The sequence below is a fragment of the Helianthus annuus genome, chromosome 7 (assembly GCF_002127325.2).
Source record: "Helianthus annuus cultivar XRQ/B chromosome 7, HanXRQr2.0-SUNRISE, whole genome shotgun sequence".
Taxonomy (NCBI): Eukaryota; Viridiplantae; Streptophyta; class Magnoliopsida; order Asterales; family Asteraceae; genus Helianthus; species Helianthus annuus.
In genome coordinates this window covers 2,965,384-2,975,149 of record NC_035439.2, presented here as the reverse complement: position 1 = coordinate 2,975,149, position 9,766 = coordinate 2,965,384, and the positions used below count along the sequence as shown (strand labels likewise).

Here is a 9,766-nt window from a genome sequence, read left to right as displayed (position 1 = left end):
TGATATAAGCTGATACGAGATGGCTAACGCTAATCTCCTAAGAACATTAAGAAGATCATGAACAACTGTTGCAATTTTCTAATCATTTCATTCCATCAAACTTTCAATATAAATAACAAACAAAATGGAAATAGCTACCACTACCACTAACTAATAATATGGAGAAACTGGATTCCTACTAAAATGAAAATAAAATTAACCTCCTAATTAACTCTACTGCTACTACCAACGTAGATGTTAGCAACGTGGTGTGTATCACACGGCCAACATCAATGAGCGATGGAACCAGGATGATTAAGCAGAAGTAGTGATTCTGTGTGGAAGGTTGTCATGAAGCGCGAATCATTCTTTATCATGAAGCACATATCGGTCCCAATATCATTGCTCTGTTCCGTGCAGGGTTCATAAACTTCAAGTGTTGTTAATCGAAAACCATACCTTCTACGATGGTGTTCAATTATCGGTTGATCATTCTTCCTAAATCCAACAATTCTATGATATATCGAATCATGAAATGCCTTAAAACTCACAGTGAATAATTTTATAAGCAATGATTTTGGATCAACATTTTTGGTCATCATCCATACACCGCAAGCTTCGTCTGATTTATCGTAATTAAGCACAACAACAGACTCCTTAACCTTAGAGATGCATAGATGTCCAGGGTCTTCTAAACTATCTTGAAGCTCTATCAATCCAAATTCTTCACTTGTCAAATTAAATGAAATTATCTTACCACAAGATCCACTCTCATTACAAGTAACCCAATAAATAATCCCATCTATAACTTCATGATAAGATTTAAAGCTAAACCCGGTCTCGGGCACACGCAGATTGGTTGATACGTGTCTCCAAGCCCGAGAGCTTAATGTATAAACTTGAGCGTTAGCTTTACACGTAATGTTGACAATCTTAGGGTCCATAGTTTTAGGACAAACCCCAAAACCAAGAGCATTCAATATATAAGGAAATACAATTTCAACAGATTTCCTAATCCATGGGTTCCAAAGAACAATAAGATGCTTCTTGAGATCATGAACAAAACCGCACAAGCACACCAATCCGTGAGAGGAATAGTTCATTCGGTTATACTTAAGTAGCTTAGCAGTCGGAGGAACAGTAGGGAAAAACTTGTGTTGCGGAAAACTATCATCATCAACAATGGAAACATATTTGAGCTCTGAACGTTCAGTGTACCTTAACAGAAGATGATGCGGCTGAGTCTGGTTGACGCTGTGATCAGCAATAAATTCAGAGCTTTCGATCAGCGATTTCCATCGCTTTGAAACGGATCTGAACTGAAGCAAAGATTTGACAGGAACCCTTTTGATGATTTCCGATTGGAGTTCGATAGGAATGTTGTCCGACATTTTCAGATCGATTTTGATTTTGGGATAACTATTCGGTTTCATTCGAAGCGTAAGGCTATGAATGTTGGGTTATTGGGCTTTATATGCTGCTAATGGATGAGTTTAAATATGAGATTCCTGGACTCTATCCCTATGGGCCATAGTGGCCCATAATGTTACTGCAAATAGAAAGAAGTCATAAAAAACACTTCTTTATCAGTTTTAAATTTTTTTTAGGGAAAGTTAAAGTGAATCTTTATATTCGGGATTTGTTATTCATTCCCCATTTATTTTCTCTATATATTGTGAGCTGAAAAAAGAAAAAAAAAATAATAAAGGAAAAAAAAGTATAATATATTAAATAGAGATGGACATAGGAACGATATGTGAGAGGTTTTTAGGTTAAACAATTTTAAGGATAAGGACGGTTTTTAGTTAAATTTTATAGATGAGAATGCGAAATGGATCATGAATGCTCTGAGATAATGCTACTTAAAATTTGTTTAAGTTGGGGTGTAACGTTTAGATAGTCGAGGAGCGTGTTTAACTTATGATAATTTGTGTTTGATTTTGTTCATTTTAAGTCTTATGTCTAGGTTCCAGCTAATTAGTACTTTATACAAGTTTAAATGGAAGTTAGGCTCAATCCGTTTCTTGTGAAGTTATCTCTGTGCATATGTACAATCAGTCAGTATATCTACAGTGAGCGGCTTGAGTATGAAGTGTTTTAGCCTATAAAACATCTGCAACTTTGTTTGGTCACACTTTAACTATAAAATTTATGCTTGGAATTTCTATTGTTTTCATCTAATTAAAATGCATCAGGTATCACGTCTCAAGAGATTGTCCTCTTGTTTCATTCAACTTGTTATTTGATTTCATTGGAGTTGGATCCGGTTCAGAACAATCATAGGTACTCTGCTATATATAATTTATAAATGAGCATCCTTAAATTAGTTTAATAAGAAAATCATCTTCTGTTTCTTTTCTATTTTTTAAGCGTGTTCACTTTTTTATTAACAAATAGGGACCAAATGGTAAATATAGCAGCATGAGCAAATTGTGACAAAAGGTGTATTACGGGCAAGGTTGGAGAACTCGCTAGTCGTTAGGCGGCCGGTGAGGTAGGGACTAGCGACTACTAATCGGATCGGGTTTTTTATATGTAATATTTAGTTTTATGTATACATATACACATTTTTATAGGTAAATATTTTAAGTAGCTAGGTTTTAACACTTAACTCATTTTTATAGGTATACAAGATTAATTGTTGGAATTCACATGGTTTGGTTGGAAACTGGCCGGAATATACAGGTTTTTCCGGAATCTGGCCGAAATCACCGATTTTTGGCTGGCCGACTAGGCCCGACTAGCAATTAATGACTGATTAACGAAAAATTACTCAGTGACTAGCCGACTAGCGATTAGTCGTCCACTAGTCGCCGACAACAATTTTTACAACACTGATTACGGGACACCTTGACCAATACTGCAACTGGCGGCCCCACACACCCGAAGAGGCAAGCAACGTCAAGCATCTGAAACTAACTCGCAGAGCTAACTCAACAGTTATGAAACCAGTGTAGTTCTGATTCGAACCTGAGCGTATTGTGGCAAACAACTGAAACTAACCAAGTTGCTGCAGCAGGGGCAAATGAGGAGGTACAAATGTTAAGTGATTTATATAATTTTAGTTCTTAAGGAACTGTTTTAACTTTTTGTACTCTTGCTGGCTATTCATCATATACTTCCTAATGAAATCTTCCTGCTTGAATTGACCAGAGTAATTTCATTTCTAAAAACACGTGGTTGAGTTGGCTATTTTTTAGTAACAAGTAAAACGGGAAAAAGACGCCCAAAATGGCTGAATTTATTTATATATAAAAGCGATGATTTTTTAGGGCAACGATATATAATATCACAACAACCTGTCTAACTCCACTACACTGGTGGATATAAACTAGTACGACGGCACGTCTACCTTCACTAACCCAATAGTCGCATATATACACACACTAACGCATGAAACCAATGTAACCTGATCATAAGGATCCATACAAGAAAATGATTGAATAGGAAGCAAGAATAGTATGACGAGGATGTTTGTGATCTTAACATGCATGCTTGCAGGAAAACGCTATGAAATGTATACCTGCAGAAAAAAAAAAAAAAAAAAACATAACAAAAAAGTCGTAGATGCATACGACCATCATCATTAAACAATATAATCCGAGTGATTAAGCAGAAGTAGTGATTCTGAGTAGGAGCTCGTTTTGAACACCGACTTAGCTTCGTCCATCCCAAGATGAGAATGAGAGACACATCCAAGCGGCACCGGCCCTGGAAGGACCTGGCGGTGTATCAAGACCTGTATGAAATGTATCCGTGGGGAAATATATAATGAGGCCTAAGATTGTGTGCATTGTATTAATATTCTTTAGTAATAAAATATGTCTTTCTAAACAAAGAAATAAAACACTGACAACAAATATTAGAATTAAAAAAATATATGCACAATGAACATAGGCAATATTACTCAATGAAGAACGAATCAGTCCCAAGATCTTTGCTATGTTCTGTGCACGGTTAATAAATTTCAATTGTTGTTACTAAAAAACCATTATGGTTACATACATGTTCCATTATCAGTTGACCATTCTTCCTAAATCCAATCATTTTATAACATATTGAATATCTGCTGCCTTAGAACTGACAGACAGTGTGGAATTCTAGATCACCATTATTGCTCATTATACATACATCGCAAACTAGGGCTCTTTTAGCGTAACCAAGCATAGCAAGTGACTCCTTAAGCTTGATACACACACACACGGGTGGATATAACCAGGTACGACAGGTCTATCCTCACTACTCAGTGTCAGCCCAATGGCCACCAGCCCGCGGGTTCGAGTCTTGCTCGTTCCCAATGCCCCTACGGTAGCGGATTTACCCCCAGACTCAGGCTTGCTGGGTGGCGGTCTGCGAGGTGGGATCACCTCGGCGGTTGGGAGGACCGTGGAATATCCCCCCCCCCCATATGAAAAGACTAGAACCAATCTAACCCAACCACAATGATCCTTGCTAGAAAATTAAATAGAAAACAACAGATGTATAACGAGGATGTTTGTGATCTTCACATGTATGATTGCACAAAAATGTTATGAGATGTATACTTGCGGAAAAAAAGACCTTTTTTGAAAGCAATTAAATATTAGCATGTAGAAATACCAGCGGGTGGCTGGGTTGAAATCAGCAGTAGCGAAGCTTGAATGAAAACTCGGCGGGGGGCCGGACTCTTAAAATCCAAATTTGGTGGGGGCTGTGCTCTTAAAAATCCAGTTTTTACACTAAAAAATATTTTTTTTCCAAAAATTAATTTCGGTAAAATTTAACACTATGAGCAAATGGCAGAATCAGAGTGGTAAAATTTTCGGAATATCAGTACAACAATCTAGATAAACACCACATCCTAAATGCATGAAAACACCCTAGCTAGATCAACTTTCAGCCAAAGATTAAGGATTTGGATCACAGAATGACAGAATCAGAGTGGTTAAGCAGAAGTAGTGATTCTGTGTAGGAGGTCTTCATGGTATACGAGTTAAAGGCAACAGACACCGGAAGATGATTGTTGTTTTCTGAGTAGGAGTCGTAAACTTCAAGTGTTGTTACTGGTAAATTATTAGGCCTCATACTTACATGCTCCATTATCATTTTACCATTATTCCAAATCCAATTATTCTATCATACAGTGAATAGTTTTATAAACCTGGATTTTGGATCACCAGTTCTTATCATGGTCCATACATCACAAACCAGGGCAGCCTCAGTGTCAATAACCACAGCAAGCGAACCTTTAAAGTTAAAGATGTACGGATATCTCGAGTGTGCTAAACATTCCGGAAGCTCTACCTCACTGAATTCTTCACTTGTCAAATCAAATGAAATAATTCGACGGGGAAGAGTATCAAAAGTAATCCAATGAATAACCCCATCTATAACCACAGGCATACTTGAAAAATTCAGTGGCCAACGAATATTTATCAAAATACTTCTCCAAGCCCCTGAGCTTAATGTAAAAACCTCAGTCTTCTGGTCAACTTTAGAGCTACGCGTAATTGTGACGATTTTAGGGTCACTAGTTTTAGGACAAACCCCAACACCAACAACATGGGATTTAAACAGAATCGGTATATCAACAGATTTCCTAATTGATGGATTACAAAGAACAACCAGTTTGTTTCTGTTCACCGGATCTTTAAAAAGCCTGTACAAACACACCAAACCAATCCGTGAGAGCAATCGATCATTGACACAAGCCGAAGTAGCTTAACAGTCGGAACAATAGAGGAAAACTTGGGGTAGGGGAAACTATCATCACCAGTAATCGAAACATATTTAATATTAGAGCTACCTTACCAATAGATGATGCGGCAGAGTCTGGTTGACGCTGTGATGAGTGATAAAATCAGGGCTATCGATCAGAGACTTCCACTGTTTTATCTAAACTTTTGATTTTGGACTCAAGCAGAGGAATATACTCTTAAAAGTATTAACATCTTAATTTATGCTATATTTTAGAAAACTTGTTTTAACAGGTATGAATATATGATTGTATAACTGAGTGAACATACATATTCGTATACATGCAAACTATATCATGATATAGGATATTGATTTGACTGTTGACAAGTATGAGTATATGATTGTATTGATGTTATATAGTAATAAAATATATATCTTTCTATAAAAGAAATTAAAACACGACAACAAAATATAGGATTAAAAAAATATATGCACGACTAAGACATCCATCATTACTTGATGATGGAATCAGAGTGATTAAGCAGAAGTGGTGATTAAGTGTATGTCGACATGAAGAACAAATCACTGGAGGTCATCCTGAAACACAGATCAGTGCTAGAAAATGATTAAATAAAAAAACAACAGATGTATAACGAGGATGTTTGCAATCTTCGCATGTATGCTTGCAGGAAAATGTTATGAGATGTATACTTGCGAAAAAGGATATTTTCTAAAAGCAATCAAATACTAGTACAGCCGTATAGATTAACACCACATCATAAATGCATGAAAACACCCTAGATCGACTTTCAACCAAAGATTAAGAATTTGCAACACAACGGATTGGAGATCTGCACCAACTATTCCAAGCATATATCCAGGGGCGGCTCTTATGGTGTGCGGGGAGGACTTCAGCACAAGGCCCGTGATTTCGAGGGGCACGGGATTTAAAAAAAAAAATCGATATATATATATATATTTTATTTAAAAAAAATTGTAAACACGTACAAATCCAATATAGAGGCCCATCATCAAATACCTTTTTATGCTTTATAATTTACCCAACTTAACATTAGGTTTATTGGGCCCAACCCAATACTAATATGATTTTAAAAAATAAAAATAAAAAAAACAATTTTCGTTAAAGCATATGGGCACAGTTTTCGAGCTCGAACAGGGTACGTGAATTCTCAGAGACGCCCCTGCATATATCATGTTGAATCATGGCCATCATCACAAAATGACAGATACAGAGTGGTTAAGCAGAAGTAGTGATTCTGTGTAGGAGGTCTTCATGATATGCGGATCAAAGAAACCAGACACTCGAAGATAATTGCTGTGCTCTGAGTAGGAGTCATACACTTCAAGTGTTGTTACCGGAAAATTACCAGGCCTCATACATGTGTGCTCTCTTATCATTTGACTATTCTTCATAAATCTAATTATTCTATCACTTTCTCTCTTAAAGCTGACGGTCGTAAATCTGGTCATTGGATCACCAGTTTTTATCATGGTCCATACATCACAAACCACGGCAGCTTCTTTGTAAATAAGCACAGAAAGAGAACCTTTAAAGTTAGAGATGGAAAGATTTGTGGCATGTGCTAAACTATCTGGAAGCTCTACCTCGCCGAATTCTTCGCTTGTCAAATCAAATGAAATAATCCAACGGGGAAGATTATCAAAAGCAATCCAATGAATAACCCCATCTATAACCACCGGCTTACATGACAAATGCATTGAATTAAGAGGCCAACGAAGATTCACCGTTATACTTCTCCAAGCCCCTGAGCTTAATGTAAAAACCACAGCCTTCGAATCGATTCTGTTACCGCTTTTGATCGCAACAATCTTAGGGTCACTAGTTTTAGGACAGACCCCAAAACCAATGACAACAAACTCATACGGCATCACTATACCAACAGATTTCCTAATTGATGGGTTCCAAAGAACAGTCATTTTGCTTCTGCGCCTCACTGGACCTCTAAAATCCCCGTACAAACACACCAATCCGTGAGAGCAATCGAGAATTGAAAAAATCTTATCTATAATAGTTGGAGGAACAATAAGGGAAGAGTTGTGGTGGGGGAGGCTATCATCGTTATCAGAAATTGAAACATATTTTTCCTTAGAGTCTACTATGTACTTCACCAGTAGATGTTGCGGCTGAGCCGGGTTGACGATGTGATCAGCGATAAACTCAGGGCTATCGATCAAAGACTTCCATTGTTTTGAAACTGATCTGAACCGAATCAGTGATTTGACAGGAAGAACCCTTTTGATGATTCCCTCTTGGAGTTCGAACGGAATGTTGTCCGACATTTTGAGTTCGATTAGGGTTTAAACTCTAGATTGTATAACGGGGGATGTGAAATTTGGATGAAATAGGTCAATAGTGATGTGGATTATGGGCCAATGGGCTTCCACCAATTTGAACGTTATACATATAAAGTGTGGCTAGCATATAATAGACAGAATACAAGTCGCAATGAATCTCTTCCCAAAAAATAGAGCAGACATTCAAGAAATGATACGTTTCCATACTTTTGTTAGATTCTAAAAATATAAAATTTGGGGTGGAAAAAAATTGTCCTAATCACAAAAGTATGGTCCAGCCTTATGTCTCCCCTGTTGACGTCCCCATGAGCCTAAAATTACCTAAATGCACCTGCACATCCGCTGAGCCAGCCATATGAGCCAAAAATAGGCCAAAACATAAAGCTGAGCAGAATACAAACCAAGATATAAATTATGGTGAATTAATGTTAAACGGGTCAAAAAAATAGACAACTAAAATGAAATGGTTATTGCCAAGTCCATGTGTATATTAAGTTCGAGACTTCAGAAATGATGATACGAGTCACGAGAAAAACTACAAGAAAACCAAACCACACAAAACAATATCATCAAAGCTTTGAATGGCTGTTGATGTGCTAAAAGTTGACTGCCAGTTTGTTCACAGTTAGCCCTGCAGTTGGTGTATGATTACTGTTTGAGCCTTTGGTTGGGTCTGCTGTTGTCTAATTATTTGATTGTTGGATTGATCTTTGATTCTTTCCTTGAAATTGAAAGAGCAATGGCATCTGATGTTAGGCATGATGGGAAAATCATTAGTTTTGTGAAGTGGTATGCTTATAATATATATTTTCTTCATATTTTAATATGTTGTAGGTGAGCTGAATATTAAAATTCATCTTTTGTTGATACACATACACAACACAATGGATTCAGAAGTTCAACTGGAGAAAGAAGCTTCTGAAACACATCTAATAAACAATGGCTGGGACTATCCGGACACCCTCTGCGCCTATTTTCACACTTTTTGTGCCCTAGACGCCTCGTATAGGGCTATACGAGGCGTCTAGGCACTGAATTCAAGGGGTCTTCAGAGGGTGTCAGGCACAAAGTTTAAGAAACCCTAGACGCAAAGTACAACCCTATACGAGGCGTCTAGGGCTTGGGTTTTTTTTTTGGTTGAAATAAGGGGTGTTTTGGTGGGTTTTGGTATGGTTTTTTGATAGTTTTTGAAGATGTGATTTTTTTAGCGAAAATTTTTTTGGTTTCAAAAAAAGTTTGGTTTTTTTACACTATAAAAAAATCAACTATTTTAAAAATCGGCTCTTTAAATATATTATATCGATTAAATAGTATAATGTTTTTAACATTTTACTTTTTTAAATATTATTCTTCCGACTAAAATTTTATCACGTTCAAATATTGTTTCCGTATTATATTCAGGGGATATATTGTTTCCGTATTATATTCAAAACATATATTGTTTCCGTATTATATCAATTTAAGACAACAATCATTAAGTAACCGAATAACTGAAAACAAACATAAATATGACATATATAAGATAAGTTTGTACATCCATAACAAAAATATATAAGATAACTTTGTACATCCATAACAAAAATAAAAACAACAAAAGGTCTATGCATCCAAATCTGGATCTGGCTGCTGCGGCTGCTGCTGCTGATGTGGTGTTCCACCCTACGGCTAAACACGCTGTCTACGGTGCATTCTTGGCGACGGTGTTTTGTATAAACCGTCGGAGACGGCCCTTATGGGCGTCGGCGACGGTGCCCAGATGTTTGATTTTCTTTTT

At 36.9% G+C, this 9,766-nt stretch overlaps 2 protein-coding genes across 2 annotated transcripts; both read right to left on the bottom strand.

Moving 5' to 3' along the window:
* Nucleotides 1-269: 269 nt before the first annotated feature.
* LOC110869330 (putative F-box protein At3g16590) lies at nt 270-1,370 on the bottom strand. The gene has a single exon (XM_022118629.1). The coding sequence runs from the start codon at nt 1,368-1,370 to the stop codon at nt 270-272; it is 1,101 nt and encodes a 366-aa protein (XP_021974321.1).
* A 4,944-nt stretch (nt 1,371-6,314) lies between these two features.
* On the bottom strand, nt 6,315-8,104 carry LOC110867587 (F-box protein At5g18160). Its single transcript, XM_022116565.2, has one exon. The coding sequence runs from the start codon at nt 7,975-7,977 to the stop codon at nt 6,889-6,891; it is 1,089 nt and encodes a 362-aa protein (XP_021972257.1). The 5' UTR covers nt 7,978-8,104; the 3' UTR covers nt 6,315-6,888.
* Between the last annotated feature and the right edge of the window lie 1,662 nt (nt 8,105-9,766).